Raw genomic sequence first — 17,586 nt, forward strand, 5'->3', positions numbered from 1 at the left:
TCTAAGGTCTTATTCAGTTACTTGATCCAAACATTCTCAAATACAAAAAATAATTCAAATGCTTGGCACATTCGTATAATCTTGTGTAATGGATGGAAGTGAGATTCAAATAATCTTATGTAATCAATATGACACGGTCATTTGTACAGCTGTATTATTCGTAAATATTTTTAAAAACTTGCAAATGTATCCACTGATAAACAACACAGTTCTTCTGAATTCTTGGGTTGGCCCACACATTTGTATCAGCCACTCACCCCCTTCATGGATCCACCATGTGCACAAGTTTATAAATTAGCAGTTTGTCTTGGTATGTCCTTGATGCTTACATCATCTTCCATATAGACAGCACACAGTTCTTCTAAACTGGGTTGGCACACTTGTATTGGCCACGCCCACAGCTACAATAAAACTGGTCATAATAACAGGTATGGAATTAAAATCTATAGATATATGCTGCTAAATTAAACTCCTAATAGCAATTTGTAACAATTCAAAAGTTAACAAAATTTCAAATCCACATTGTAGTAAATGCATCATTTCACGATACGCAAATAAAATACAAATGTAACACTTACCATAGACCCCTATGGCTGGAGAATGTTCACTCCTTGACAAGATCTAAAGACCACTGTGTCAGAAGATAAAATTGCCTTAAATCTACAGGAGAGTGAGTATTGGTAAGAGTAAAATATCTGCATACTGTGCTTTTAGTGTCTCTTGCCACAAGCAGTCTATGATACATGCTAGTTCAGTTGCTTACCTAGAAAAACAATTAGGCCACCCTAGGTAATGTTGTATGCATGTACAACGAAAATGATTCTAAGGCAAAACAAAGTTGTGACAACCATTGGTGTAAATCTTTTTGAAGACATTTTAAATGAACTTTCCCAAAGTCTATTTCATGAGTGCACTGTCAGTATCATGACAATTGAAAATTTAATTCTGTTTCTTGTATCTTTATCTGGAAAGTAACTTTTGAACCACTGAAGATATTTTGATAGAAATTTAACCATATATATTGTGACTAGCACTAGCTGTTGTGTTTCATGTGTCTATTAGTCAAGGTCATGGAAAATGCAACTCTAACATACATCCATGTCCAGGGTTTTCAAACTATTTTAGATATTTTAATGAAACTTGATCCAGTTATGGTGGCGATATACAGTTTCGCATTTTGCATAGGGTTAGGATTTTAAAGAAAAAGAATTTTCCCAGCTTTCCTCACTGGTTATACTGGCTATTTAAAAATGACCTTGTATATCTTAGGTATAATGCAAAGAACCTTTAATTCCCTTTATTTTGGTGTATGATTGATGGGTGTACTATGGGTTATAGAGTATACAGCTTGGCCTTACTTCAAATGTGCACCTTTCAAAAAAGTGCTAGCTCTACTTGGTCATTTTCACTTCCTGAACTTCAGAGGTAAATTGTATAAAAAAAGAGCCGATAACTTTTTTTACATTTTATATATTTGGTAATTCATTCATTGCACTTTCAGAAGCTGGTATTGTCTAGTCTGGCAAAATTCATTTTCCCTATTTTAATAGCTGCTATATATAGTGTACTTTAGACTAATTCAGACTGATTTTTTAACACAAGGGAGCAGTCATTTTAATTAGCAGTGTGCTTAAATCATGTAAAATTTCCAAAAGTACAATATCCAAAAGAAATATCATCCACATTACATTAATGTAGCATAGAGGTATGCAAACATTTCTTTCCACTGTGCATGTTTTAAATGCGAACTACTTCACCTTACATATGTCACTCTCTCAAAAGTACATATTATCTGGTGAGCGCCACCTATATAAATATATATATATATATATATATATATATATATATATATATATATGACACTTTGTCACATAACATTAGAGGTACCAGCTTCCTCAAGGTCACGTCAGTGAAAAACAACAAATGACCTCTATCCAGGTAAGGGTAATACTGAAACATTTCCTGTTTCATGTCTTCACAGTGTCTCCATATTCACAGTCATGACCCCTGTCTCATGGTCAAGGTCACAACAATGGATAATGCAAGTCATGATGAGGCTGTTGCCTTAAACAAAAGTATTATCTATAAATGTCAAAACAGTAAATGTCATAGCATAGATATTACTTCTGTGACAACAGCATTATCATCAGCATTATGATTGTGAGTAGAAGAAAGTCATGTTATCTTCATTTTCTTTATTTAATTGAAATTTTGGTAGAATATTGCTGCAGTAAAGCCTGTCTTAATATGACTACTTTTTCAGGGAAGACCACTGTTAATAAAAGATCATATTGTGTTAAGATCAATGGTTTGTATGCAATCTCAGGCTGATGACCTCCAGGGAGAGACAACGTGTCTAGAGGGTCCACTTATTTTTTGCAGAAAGGTGGTTTTATCATATGCATGCCTAATGTTTGTACCCAGGTACAGATTTTTGTAGAGGGTGGTTTTGTTGTATGCATACTTAAATGTTTGAACCCTTATTGTTGGCAGAAGGGTTGTTTATTGTATGCATACCTAATGTTTTTACCCTGATACAGATTGTTGGCAGAAGGTTTGTTTATTGTATGCATACATGTTTGTAACCCAGTACAAATTGTGAGTAGAAGTGATGTTTGTAACCCAATACAGAGATCTCGACCATTTTGAATTTGGCAGAATCCATCCTAATTTTGGCCTAAAATTACACCATTAAGTTTTCCTGTCCAATACAGTTCTGATAGGTGATGTGCAAGTGCAAATTCAACACCACTGAAAATTAAACACTGGTAAATGTAGATAACTAAAATTCACATCAGCCTAGTATTCATAGTGAGCTGAGAAAGTTTGAGAAATGTCTTGAAATTAAAGTTGACCAACAAGGATTATACCACAATAAAAAAAAATTAAAAATGGAATATGCAAGGAAATGGGATATGCAGTGCATAAAAGCTGCACAGTTAGCAATTGATGGAATTCAGATGGGTAAATATGGCAGGAAAAAAAGATGTAGGAAGCATGTAAATCAATAATGTCAAACAACAAATTGTTGGAATAAAATTTCAAATATTCCTTTTTTTATGTTTAAATTATTTTTTAATGTTCACATTCTAATATTATAAAATTATGGTAGGAGTTGGGAGCTGTTGATATACTAGAATTTTCTTTCTCATATGGACCGTGATGTACTAGAGTTTCCTTTTTCATCTGGACCCTGATGTACTGGAGTTTCCTTTTTTTTCTGGACCTCGATATGCCAGTTTTCATTCACTTTCTGTTGACTGATATGCTTGAGTTTTCCTTCTTATCTGTACCCAGATATGCCAGTTTTCTCTCTGATATGGGGGCCCCCGAGTGGTCTAAAGCACTCTGTTACAGATCACTGCCATCTCACCTCTGCATTCGGCCATTGTGGGTACGTGAGAAAGCTTGCCAGTAGCTTCTCGTGGGTTGGTGGTTCTTTCCAGGATTTTCCCAGGTTCTTCTTCCACCATTAATACTGGCCGCCTATATAGCCTATTGTATGCTGAAAAATGGCAATAAACCCAACAACAACAATCCTCCAATATCCTACAGTCTTCTTTCTCGTCTCTGACTTGATATGCTAGAGTTCCCTTTTTCATCTGTACACTGATATGATGAGTTCTCCTTCTCATCTGCACACCAGTATACTCGAGTTTATTTCTGATCTGTACACAAATATGCTAAGAGTTCATTCTTCTTTACCATGATATGTTAAAGTTGTCTTTCTCATCTGTACCTTAATATACCAGTTTTCATTCTCATCTGTACCTTGATAAGCCAGAGTTTTCCTTCTCATCTGTACTCTGATTAGTTAGTCAGCTGTATGACTGGATGGCTGTGGCATAATAATTCCATTCAACACTTGCGAATAACTTAGAAACTTTTTGGGAATCATTTCAAGTTTTTTAAAACCTCTTTTGTATTTTCAACAGGTAATGCAGCGTTTAATCAAATCTCGAGGCAAATCACAGAGTCGTAACATGAATGTACAGATGGTTGCAGCAGACAAGCTGGCACAGTGTAGCCCGGTGAGTTAAAACAAGACTTCCACATGCATTAAATAATATTACATTTACATGGGCATTCAGGAAATCTTTGCACAAATGTAATTGACATTCATGGTACTCAATGATCAAAATTCATTTTAAAACATTATTTAGCCCGAAAGAAATTTTTATAGTATATGCCTGTATTTGGTCATGTAACTTTGAAATATATATTATTAAAGGTTTTTCCTTTTTCACCTGATTTCCATTCTCACCTGAGCTTATGGTTATGCATCTGTTGTGTATTGTACATCCATGTATTAGCTGTAGCTTGTTGTCACTCTTGTGGCCATATTTATGTTCCAGATATAAGCTCATATCATAAAGACCTCAGCATTGAGTGAGATCTGCGCATAATAATGAGGTGATCTTGCACTGATTGAATGAGCTTGTAGGCATCATTCAGTTGTTTTGACCAGACATTGAATATGAGCTTATATCTTGAAAATCTTGGATGAAGGTGGTAATGAGCAAGATCTGCGCATGTATTAATGATGTGATCATGCAGCTGATTGGCTGATCCTTTTACCACTTTGTAGGCCATATTTCTGATCCAGTTTTGATCAGATTTGAAATATAGAGTTTTATCATCAGAATTTCAGAATGATTCTGATAATGAGTGTGATTCAACCATATTAATAAGGCATTTTGCATCTGATATCCGATTGGTTGAGCTTCTAAATTCTCTCCTTGGAACTATATTTCTGTTTAAAGTTTGATCAAACTTGATAAATAGTCTTGTATTATCAAGATGTTGGATGAGTTTGAATATGAGCCTAGTTTGTTAACGCTTGGAATTTGTGCAGAATTGGTCAGTAAGCTTGTTGTTGTTGTTGTTGTTGTTCTAGGGTTTAATGCCATTTTTCAGCACGAGATAGGCTATACATGGCGGCCAGTATAACTGGTGGAGGAAGAACCCTGGAAAACCCAGGGAAGAACCACCGACCCACGAGAAGCTACTGGCAGGCTTTCTCACATACCCACGCAGTAAGCTTGTATTGGCTTCAATAACCTGTTGACCAATACCAGGTCCACTCGAGTCTGTTGTTAGTATGATCATTCATAGCTCTCACAGGCTTATGTTACTATACATGGATCTTTGGCTGTTATATGCTTAATTCTCAACTAACATTCTAGAATTAAAATTCTGTAATTACAGTCTTTCAACACAAAAAATAATATGCATGTAAAAAGGATCCTAATTCAGTTTTGTGCACCTTTTTTTGAGCTTGACTATTTGAATGGTTATGTATTCACATTGGCTATAGCATCAGTGCCCCACCTTGACTAAAGACAGTCCCAATGGCCTAAGTGGTTAGTTTGTCTACCTCAGATGCAGTAGGTCGGGGGTTCGTATGATGGCAGAGTCAGGCATCATAGGGATATGGCTGAAAACTTTACATGCACACTTGATTAAAGTTTTTTTGAAACTTATTTTTGTATCTCATTCTTGGTGTTTGTTTTGGTAGGAATATCACTAATTATCAGTACATCATTCTTTCAGTTAGTAAAGCATCATATTTTGACTCTAGCTGGAGGTTTTAGGGTCTTAAAATATATACACTGGGACATAGCTTCAGTTTCACATTTTAGGGCAATTGTTTTAAAAACGTATAATCCTTTCTTTCATCAGATCACCAAGATATGATGTGTATTATTGCAGGGCTGTTACCTTTATTAATAATGATTACAGTGAATACACTGCCACCTGGTTAAGAGGTTGAGCGGTTATTTAGAGTTAGAAAAAAATTGCACATTTGTTAGTTTTTAGTTCCACTGCCCAGAGACCAAAAGAGTTTATGTTGTTGTTATGGGAGGGTTTCACACCATTTTTCAGCACATGATTTGCTATACATGGCAGCCAGTATAAATGGTGGAGGAAGAACCTGGGAAAACCCTGGAAAGAACCACCGACCGACAAGAAGCTACTGGCAAACTTTCTTACATGCCACATTGGAAATGGTGAGTTGGCAGTTATCTGTAACAGTGAGCACTTTAGACCACTCAGGACCCCCAAAAGATGTTATGGGATGGTCTGTTGTCCGTCTGTCAGTTAACACAAGTTTGTTATCACTACTGCATCTAAACTACATTTAGAAGCTCTACTCACAAATTCACCTCCTGGTCTAGTTGCTACTAAAGAAAATGGTGCTGATCTCGTATAGTCATCCATCTTGAAACTTGTTATTGTTACTCATCCTGAGTGGAAAGTCATATTGACTGAAGTTTTCTCCAGAAGACATTTTTTTATGTCGAATCAGTTCCAAATGAAATGATGTAAATCTGATCTCTTCAAAGTCTTGTTGGCACTATTCCTTCCTGAATGAATATTTTGCCAATCAGACATCCAGTATAGCCACCTGCAGCAATTATAAAAATATTTATCACTACTTCTGAACAAAAACATCATATTGGCCTGGGGGTTTTCACCAGAAGACTTCTTATGATATCTAGTTGGTCTTAAATGAAAATGGTGCCACTCAGACATCCAGATAGCTGCCACTGCTGTCATCTTTCAGATCTTTTTACTCCTTCTGGATGGTTGGTCAGATCAACATGGGATTCTTCCAAAATACTTCTTATGATGTCTAATTTGACCTAAATGAAATTTGTCCCAATCATGAATCCAATATGGCCCCCACAGTTGCTCTCAAGTGTAATCAAGATGGTTTCGAGTTTAAGCAGTTAAAAAGAAGAAAAGTTCTTATTTCAAATTTCCAGAAATTCTTATTGTATCAGTTGATTATTTGCTATGTTATCAGTTTTTTCCCTTTTAACCACAAAAACATTAAATTATAAATTAGTGCCATATACAGATTTCTACACAGTGATGTGAAAGTTTAATTTTGTGTCTCCACAGTGTTAAGAGACGATAAATGAAATGTGTTTGATCAATTTATTTAATTTGATTAGCACTTTTACTTAGTTTTAGCAGACTGGAATATTTCCATCAGTCTGATTTAACACCAAGGTACAAAGATTTGCCCCATATCAATATAAAATCGACAAGACACGTCTTATAAAATGTAATAGTTGCTAGTTTAAGGCCGATAGTTGGAATCAAACCCACACCTTTTCATTCACAAGTCCAATAATGCCTTAACATCAAACAGCTGGCATTTGCTTTGGCAGTGAGACTGTTAAATGTAAAGCTTTTTTCAATTAAAGCCAGAATATGCTATTTGGTGTTTATTTTGTAAGCATTTCTTTAGTTAAGTGAGTGGTGATCTATTTAAAACGAATAAAACGATGTACAGTTGTGAGTTTGTGAAAATGAAGTTTCTTTATTGTTTGCCTAACTCATCTTAATAATCAGAAATGGGGTCGTATGGAATGATCTTTCAGTGTGCTTAGCAATGTTCATTTCAAAAATAGATAAAGTGGGACCTAGTGGCCCCTACCAGGTCCAAAGTGGGGTCATTAGAAAAATTTGCATCGCAAACTTTATCTTTTGTATTAAAGAAATTCAAACACATTATGCAGTCACTTGTGAGATGGATTTATTATTTTTTACAATGATAATTATTCACTTTTTCAGCATCGATTCAGTTGTTGTAGAGTCTGACTAAAGCACGGTTTTCTAAAATTGTATTGTCTGCTAGAATGACCTCTGACCTTATCCATGTTCACTCTTTAGGTCAGTTGTTTTGTTGCCATGGAAATTGTAGCAAGCTTTTCTGAATCAACAGTAACTGATTCAAAGTAATTGATAATGTAAAAATGAATATTTATTGCTGAAATTAAAAAATCTATTATCCATGTACCTGTGACCATTATCACCATTTTCTGCCATGAGCCTTTTGTAGTGGGATCTTAAATCCTCATTCTCAATTAACCATTTCCCTCTAGAATTTGTTTCAGACATTAAAGTCTACATTTTTTTTTCTTTCTCAGTTCACTGCTTTTTAAATAAATACACTAGTGTCTCTGCTGAAGATTTGATCTATACATTTTCTATCAGTCATCATGAGGCAAGTTCTCTTACTGATCAAGCTAATCAGAGTCAGTAAGACAGTCCTGTCAGCCAATCAAAATCATTAAGTCAGTCCTGTCAGCCAATCAGAATCAGTAAGACAGTTCTTTCAGCCAATGAGATTGATCACCCCATGTTTCTTTGGCGGTGAGCCCACTCTGTCCAGTAAGCTAGGTATACACTCAAGTTTAATATAAAATCAACCATTATGTTCTTTCATCTTTATTTTCTTGGGTCTTTTTTTCTGCACCCTATGGGCACCATGAAGGGAACTTTCTTGTACCAAGGATGACAGATAGAGGTTACTGGCACAAAGGTGCAGGCAGGATTGAAGGCTGGATTAACTAATCATATATTTAGATTTCAAATGTTTTCTTACAATGGCTGTAAAGATTTACATAAGAAAAATACATGGTCAGACAGTGATGAATAGTTCTGTCTGATAAATTATTTTTAAAAAATATAGCTAATACTAAGACATTTGTTTTTACTTTGTAGGACTTTTTTGATGTGATTCTGGATGAAAATCAGTTAGAAGATGCTTGTGAACATCTGTGTGAATTCATGGAGGCATATTGGAGAGCAACCCATCCCCCTAGTATGATCCCACAACCCCCACACTCACCCCATGACCTGTATGTATAAGACAGTGGAAACGACTTAAATGTCAGGACAACTTATTTTGGCAAAACCACTTCCATGACTGTAGATGGAGGATAACCTTAATATGGGAGAGAATTTCTTTTTGTTAAAAGTGAGAGAATTGGATTCTCATTTGTGACTTACGTACTGAGCATGAAGATAAATCATGCTTCATACAACCTTGAAATACCCTTCAATTTTAGGGTTGCCTTGGAAACTCATCTAATTTAAAAACATGGTTTGATCCTGGAATTTGTATAAAGTTCCATGAACATTGCCATCAAACACTCCTCTGTTTTTCTGAGGGAATGCATAATGTTAAAAATGGTTCAAATATATCGCAGTTTAAATTAGAATGTTTTGTTATCTATTTGTTTTCCATAAATAATGAATAAATAAATGGGATAAAATTGGGTAATCAAAATAGACACATGAAAATGTGTAGTTTTATAAAGTAACATTTGGGGAAGGTTCTACTTCTGCTTAACAGAATACTCATTTGAAATCATGTGGAATCCTTGAAAATTCATTGAAAGCAAATTTTCCAGAAATGAATGGACCAAGTAAATCCATGTGAATTATTTATACATGTGAAACACTTTGGTTAAAGATACTTACCATTTCAAGTGGAAGCTGCAGTTTTGCTGTCACACTGAGAACAGTGCAAGTGGTTTCTTCCATGACAGAGTCACATGCTTACAATTGTCTGATAACTTTGTTCTTTATATAGTGGACACATGCAAGTGTACTGTGGTCTCTAGAAATCGTCCTGAATAATTTTTCAGGGTGGCATCGATCCGTTTTTTGTTCCATTTTTTTTCCCCCCAGTCTTGCAAGTTAAAATTTTTTTTCACAGGTTTATACAGTATAACTGAAACTAAAAGAACAATATAATTTATTATTTACTCATGTTTTGAAATACTACTTCAGATTTCACTTGCAAATCCTTAACTTTCTTCCTTCCTTAACACCTTAGGTTGTTCAGTTCAGTGGCATTTTCTGTTAAGGCCACTTTTCACAAAGACCAATTATGGCCAGTCCCAAGGATGAAATACTCTAGATGTTTGACTATCTGGTGTCATTTTTATATCAGGAATGTTTTTTGAATTGTAATTGTTAGTACTTGGAACATTTTATGTTCAATTTTGATACGCACTATTCTTTCTATTTAAGATTTAATGCACTGTTTCAGTTATTCATAGTGAATGAGTCGAGTGCAGTAGTTAGAGGCTTTCACAGGGCCATGCCGGAATTGTCTGTCCACAAGTTACCACCTGGAGGAAAGAATGAAGAGCATTAATTCAAGTTTTTCACAGGAGAATAACCATACAGTAGCTGACCATAAGCAAATCCATGGACTTTAGTAGTAAATTCCATGGACGTTTAATAGCAAAAATCATAAACTTTTAATAGAAAAAAGGTTTTGATTGAAAAGTCTTCAGAATGATAGAGTTTGCCTCATTATAATCAGCCAAGGTTAAAAAAACACTGTCACTGACTGAAAAAAGAAATTGTTCCACACAAAAAAATGTCTACATCACAGACCTGGATCAAACATTATGAATGACTTGATTTTGGGGTAAGTATCAAGACTGTTGAGTTTGGGGTAGAAAATGTAAAAGAATAAAGTCATTGTGACTGAAAGAAGAAAAATGTTTTTTGAATAATAACATTATTTCTACACAGACCTGGACCAAACTTTATGGATGGCTTGCACTTGGGGTAAAGAAGCAGCCTATCCATTTTTGGGTCCAAATGTCAAGGTCACAGCCTATAAGAAGAAAAATGGTCTCTGCACAAAACATTCAGTTATCTGCATAGACAACTATTAAACTGGGGGCAGGCATATGATGTGCCTTTCATGGAATTGCTCAAAATCGGCAACTGTTCTCATGAAACTTGAATATACTATTACTCTCTACCTAAAGTTTGTACCCAGATATGCAGGGAGCCCTGTCTTTACTACTTGCCTGCCTGAAGTTTGTACCCAGATATGCAGGGAGCCCTGTCTTTACTACTTGCCTGCCTGAAGTTTGTACCCAGATATGCAGGGAGCCCTGTCTTTACTACTTGCCTGCCTGAAGTTTGTACCCAGACAGTTTGGTATTCCTGTCTGTACTACTTTAGCATAGAGTGGCACTGCCATATTACTGCTACTATCAGATGCAACATAGCTGCGTTCCAGTGTTAAGAACAAGAATCCTGTTCTGGACAACTCTTGTTATAGATAGAAACTTACTTATGGTTGGGTATTGTTGGTACCTTATTTTCCAGTAAAAGTACTAGTATTTCAACCATCATACCTTATTTCTTGAACATAAAGAAATCAGTTTCACAAGTGCAATAATTTCATTATAATTGTAAATGTATATTGAAGATGTGTGTTACGTTTATACTATCTAGATTGAATTTTTTATTTAATTGTTCAAATGTTAAAACTATACATTTTTTGCAGTGTTAAACGTTTCGTTTTTCTAATTTGCAGCTATGTTAACTCAATGATGGGCAATATTTTAGCTCTATTTCAGGGAAATAGAATTGTCACTATGTACTTTTTCACTTTATTGCTAAATTCTTGAAAAAAGCATCAGTATGTAGGACATTTTTCAAGGTGTGCAACCTTTTACTCTTTTCTTCTTAGCCCAGGGGTGGTGATGACATTTCACCCATTTTTGTTTTTCTCAGCTTTGTTAATTTGATGATAATCAGTATTAATTTTACTCGGTTTCAGTGAAAATGAATTAGTTATCACCATCCTTGTAGTGCTCAATATCTTTTGAAACTAAAAGTTTTAGATTTATATTTTCTGTAGTGATCAACTTTTATTTTCTGCCAACGATTGACAGCTTTCAAAATAGCTAGGTTTGCTTTGAAATGTTAAAAAATAATTTGTTTTGGATATAATGTCATTAAATGGCTTCCACTTCAAAATATTTGTTTCAGAAACAGAAAGGACATTGAAATTCAGGTAGACCTTTATATAGGGTGCTACTATTTGTATGATTGATTTCATCGCACAAGATTTAACACAGGATACCAAAACAAATTGATTTTCAAGTGTTGAATAATAAATTTTCAAGTGTTGAATAATTTCCAACCACTCATTTTTGTACGATTTATTTTCAGTTTGCATTTATATTGGTACAGCAGAGTACTACTTTTATATTATTGGTATAATGGAGTAACAATTTCATAGTAATAAATGGAGAGATTGTTCAGTTTTTAGATGACAGAAGCGGGAGGGCCAAGTGACCTTGTGGTGTGGTCCATTTGTCCATTTACAAATTTTAACTTCTCAGATTCCAGCAGAAAACATCTTGTAATTAAAGTCTTTATAATTTGTTCATATTATGTTCATCCACTATCAAATATGGCTGCAATTATTAAAAATATAATTTTTTTAAAAATGATTCCATGTCAAAAATTGCTTAACAAAATTTGTTGGAAAGTATTCTGGCCTAGATGGTTTGATCTTTATACAAATGGTGCCAATTCACTATTCACTATGGCTGCCATTTTTAAAATTAGGAAAACCTAAAGCTTCTCAAATTCCAATGAACAGAAACGAACTGAATTTGACAGAAGGCATCTAGGGATGAAGGGACCTTTAAGTTGATATCAAAAGGTGGTGATCCACGTCAAATATGACTGATGCTACTAAACATAGACAAACTTTAAAAAAACTTCTAAAATTTTGCAAAACATAAAATGACCAAATTTGATAGAAGGCATTTTGGCTTCAATACCATTCAATATTTACAGAAATGATATAGATCGGCACAAATACTTTACCTCAAAACCTTGTTTGCAGGATTTCACCAACTTTGACAGAAAGCAACCTGGCATAGAGGTCTTTCAGGATCTGACATACGATGTTAATGTAAAGATATAAAAACTGGAAAAACAGACATTTTTTAATAACATGCAAGCAACAGCATTGAATAAATTCATCCTATACTGATCCATAATTTTTGGCTAAGTGCTTTTGCTTTTGACTGAGATGTTAGTCCATTGAGTGAATCAGGTCTCCATGGGCCTCTTGTTCATTCTTTTTCATGAGCATTGATCATATGCAACATATTCTTCCCCTTGATTACTTGCACATTCACATTTGCTTCCATTTTCACACCTTTAATAAAATCAAAATGTTATTGTATTGGCATAGGTTTAGATTAAAAGTTACAAACATCAAACACTTTACAATTTTTTCTTAGGCATTACTTGGTTATGTCACCAATCAGTTTGTATGTTATGTGCACATTACCTCCCAAGTTGATTTTTTATATAAGGCTATCAGAATTTCCAATAAATGAAGATCCTTGGCACACATTCTGCTATTATGAATACATAGGAAATGAAAGAGCAAATTTTCTTTGGTTGATCCACTTTACAAGACTCCACACCTTTTGCAGAAATATTTGACCAATCAAAAGGCTGCGTGTATTTATATCCATTAAATGTTTCCAAGTCTGTTTTAACATTTCATACTGGACATGTGTGAATCTTTATGATGGAATATGGAGGGGCAGAAGAAGACATTATTAGGAGTCTCCACTCACCCCTCCTGGTATTGCAGATGAACTCTTCTTCTGTTGTTTTTTGTTGTTGTTGTAAGAAAGGAAAATGCATGCATAAATGAATGAAACTTCTGAATAAAACATTTTCTCAACTGTACATAATGAGAAAAATTCAAGCAGTTTAAAAACATTATGAGGATGAAACTGTCAGGTACATAAAATTAGGAAATTAGGAGAGTACAAAAACGATATAAATGAACAGAGAAAATTGTTTTTATAATAATCTGTATTATCTGTACCTTAATATTTCCATTTTAATCATTTGCAAAAGGATATTCTATTTTATTTGTGTATTTTCACTTAATGTTGTTGCCTGCATAACAATAATATAAACATAATGCATTATCTTTTCCACCAAAAAATGATCATATTGAAAATAAAATCTCTCAAAATTTACTGGTACATGGTGGTTCTGAACTATCTTATTAGGGCTAGTAAATACTCCATGATAGGAAATGCTCCATGATGCATTACAGGGCTAGTATATGCTCCATGATGCATTACAGGGCCAGTAAATGCTCCATGATGCATTACAGGGATAGCAATTGCTCCATGATGCATTATAGGGCTACTAAGTACTTGTGCATTACAGAGCACAGAGCCATTAAATGCTCCACAATTCATGGCAGGGCCAATAAATGTTCTGTGATGCATTAGGAGGTAAATAATCCATGATGCATTGCAGATTGTAGGGACAGTATGAGGACCATGAAATGTTAAAGGTCAATCAGTGGCATTTGGTGCATGGGAGGGCCAGTACAAGAACCAGGACACATTCATGGCCTTTATTGTGTAGTATGGCCAATAAATGTTTCATTGTTTGAATGATTTGTACAATGATAGGGTTGTGAATGAACTTAAAAAATCGAAACTTTCTACACCTGCTCAATGCCTTAAGTAGATATTTTCTGTATTGTTAAAACATTTTTCAAGTGTTAGTTAATATTGGTAAATTTTTAATGCTGTAAGAAGCCCAGTTGTCATGATGCAAATGTATCATCATGTAAAAGAAAAACATCTACTTATTTGATTTTTCACAATCTTACAGTTGATCTGGAATGTTTGCATTTGGCTCTCCAATATATACTCAAGCACATTACTTTCTCAAAAGACCTCAAGGTTTTAGTTAAATATGCATGTTAGTTTATCCCTGAGAATGCCTAATTAATATGAATCTGTTCCATCCGGACTTTGGACCCTTGCTAATGATAGAGGTCTGATTTCATAATGTCAAGGACTTAACACTAATACTAAACATGCAAATTGAGCATACAAATCAGTGGCACAGGGTCCTCAGCTATGTAATTAGCATAGAAATCAAGAAACATGTGGTCATTGCCAATGGGTCCCCAGCTAGGTATTAGCATACAAATCAACATGGTTAATGCCAAGGGGTCCCCAGCTAGGTATTAACATAGAAATCAAGAAACATGATCAATGACAAGGGGTCCTCAGCTAGGTATTAGCATACAAATCAAGAAACACATGGTTAACGCCAAGGGGTCCCCAGCTAGGTATTGGCATACAAATCAAGCAACATATGGTCAGTGCCAAGAGGTCCTCAGCTAGGCATTTTGTTTCCTTTGCATGGTGGTACATATGTACATGAAATGTTTTGAATATGCTTTATGATCTGATAACGTATTGAAAGTGTAAAATGTACAAATGATAAAGTGCATTATACTTGTATTTTTCTTTTCATACGACAAATAATTTCACATTGTTATTGGTTGTCAGTGATATGGATCATACAGATTTTATAAACTCAAACTAACTTTATATTTTTTGCATGCAAAGCTTTATCAGAAAGTTATTATTCAAATTCATTAATTCTTTTTGAAGCACATTTTATATTGATATTGTTTTCCACCAATTCTTTAGCATGAAGCACTATGGGAGGTAATTTCTGTATCCCCAGAGAGTTACTTCTCTTGTTTGCAATGGCTTGCACATACTATTTTATATCTCCATTCATCTCTTAATATACCTCATCCCTGTGGAGATACTCCCTGTTACAAATTGTATTACACAAACTCCTGTTTGCAGCGTTTACTCAAATTAGATGAGGAATAAATGTTTAGGACTGTTCCATTTAAACATAAATGGGACCCAGAGAAGGCACTTTTAAAGTGGGGTACTCACCAACACATGCAACCTAGAATTTTCTTCTTTTTTAATATGAAAACTTTGAAGTCAAAGTACCCTGGCATATATTTTTCAAAAACGGTCTTCCCTGGATACCATGTAAGTTTAAATGGAATAGTCCTTAGTCTAACTACTGGTGTACCAACATGTAATGTCTTGATAAGCAGTCATTTAGTGATTAGTGTGTCAGAGGGGCAGCCAGAAGGGTGTGGGTTCAAATCTTGCAATTGGATCAACCTGGACTGGCTATCATGATGCATCTTTGGACAGGGCACTGGACTCCAGTTGTCCTGGCACTACATAACTGCACATTTATTGATGTGACTTCAAATTTCTTTTTTATTTATCATGAACAGTTTTCAAATAATATACTGGTGGAAAATCTTAAGATTCAAACCTGAATAATAGCAAGATCACTTGCCAAGAATATTTTAAATTAGATTTTTAAGGCATGAGGAAAAAATATTATGTTGGCTTTAACCCTCCAATGTTTGATTCAGAATTTAATTCTTTTGCTCTCACTATTTGTTTTTATAAAGGAAAATACTAATTGTTCAATGATTGACTGGTCTTTAATGGCAAGGCCTTAAGCCCATGACGAGAAGAATGCAGGTCCAATCCCTGCATTAGATCAGGTACTTTGGTGCATTCTAATGGGCAAGGCATTTTACTTGATTTTGTATCATGTATCTTTGAAATGTAGCTGTGCTGTAAAATAACAAACTGATCCAACTCAAGACATGATAGGTTATATTTTGGCATGAAAAAGTCCAGCACAGACACACCAGGGTGAATGATCTGGCCCAGAAACATGCACTAAGGTGACTGATGCGGCCCAGAAATGCACACCACAATGGCTGTACAAGCCCCAAGACATCACACTATGGTGCCTGACCTGACCCAGAGACATACTACATTGGCCGACCCAGCCTATCCTGTCCAAGCTTAAAATGTGTACACTATCTGATTATGAGTTGGTATGTTAACCATTGAGTCACTGTGGCTTCTGAAGATGTCACCTCAGTTGCTGTAGTTTTTACTTGTTCATTACAACAGTTATCCAGAAGTTGGAGATGAACAAAACTTGTACATTTCTTTCTCGTATGATACATTTTTTTTCTCTTATCGTACTTAAATATCATACCAGCTCTCATTGAATATCATCAGCACTGGAGTTACTGTTCATATACATCCACCAAAAGAACTACTTAAAATGCCGGTTGAAGTGATGGGGTGGGTTATTGATTGTCTCCTCCCTCAGCCAGTAAACTTTGTTTTACATGGAAAAAATAAGAAACTATTTGCACTTGCTTTTCTGCCTATTATTTGTTTTGAGAATTACTCAGAATTTGTTGGACATGTATATAATAAAGTTTTTATCTTATAACCTTCAAGATTTGTCTTTTCAGTTTTACATACACAACATTGATGAACATGGTCAGGGTTTTGACAGATCTTGTACCTGTTGTACAGCCTTTTGTTCATGTTTATCCATCCATTCCTCTTTCTATACACCGATCCTTTCAAAATCTGTATGTACCACAATTAGTGCTTGAGAAATGGTTATGTTTCGCTATTTTTGACAGGGTTCAAATATATTCCATCAATTTTCCTAACTGGTAGTTCCAGGAATGTGTATGTCATGCAGAAAGAGTAATGAACCTAACTTCATTCTGGTATCTGAATGGTGAAGGTTGATGTTGAATTGGGAATACTTACTGGTCCTGGCTTCTGATGTGCATCTTTCAGAAGACTGCTAGCTCTGCTTGGTACTCAGCATTAGGAGGTCAGTGTTAGGACTGGTCAGTCTGGTGTCAGGATATTGCGAATGGTTGGGACCTGATGTCCCAGTGCTAGACATCACCATAAACTGACACTGCAGACATTGTAGTGATGTGACTGAAAATATTTAAAGGTATATGAAAAATTCAAATAATGCTAGCCATGTTCACTTCATTGTTGATTTGTTTTTAAAAAGAAAGTCAAGAAATGTTTTGATATTTTGATAAGTGTAAAATTTAATAGTGCACTTACAGAACATGAAACCTACAATGAATACAGATTTTCTGTATTTAAGAACAGGTCAAGTTAGTGCCATTTGTTCATTTTCTGATGATACCAACTCGAACACATTATGCAAGTTTCTTTTTCAAAAGTTTATGGATATGTGCTAGTCATATAAAAGGATTCCATATACTTT

The 17,586-nt window shown here is 34.9% G+C and overlaps 1 protein-coding gene across 5 annotated transcripts in view; it reads left to right on the forward strand.

Annotated features, from left to right (window-relative positions):
* The window catches only part of LOC149790399 (voltage-dependent L-type calcium channel subunit beta-2-like), a 109,294-nt gene extending 92,521 nt beyond the window's left edge, over positions 1-16,773 (forward strand). For all 5 annotated transcript variants that reach the window (XM_089972452.1, XM_089972451.1, XM_089972450.1 and 2 more), the window contains exons 11-12: positions 3,936-4,031; positions 8,521-16,773. In XM_089972452.1, coding sequence (XP_089828578.1) covers positions 3,936-4,031; positions 8,521-8,667 — 243 coding nt within the window. In that variant the 3' untranslated portion in view covers positions 8,668-16,773. The remainder of the gene's footprint in view (positions 1-3,935; positions 4,032-8,520) is intronic.
* The last annotated feature ends 813 nt before the right edge of the window (positions 16,774-17,586 follow it).

The sequence above is a fragment of the Sinohyriopsis cumingii genome, chromosome 10 (assembly GCF_028554795.1).
Source record: "Sinohyriopsis cumingii isolate HCF-2022 chromosome 10, ASM2855479v2, whole genome shotgun sequence".
NCBI classification, from domain to species: domain Eukaryota; kingdom Metazoa; phylum Mollusca; class Bivalvia; order Unionida; family Unionidae; genus Sinohyriopsis; species Sinohyriopsis cumingii.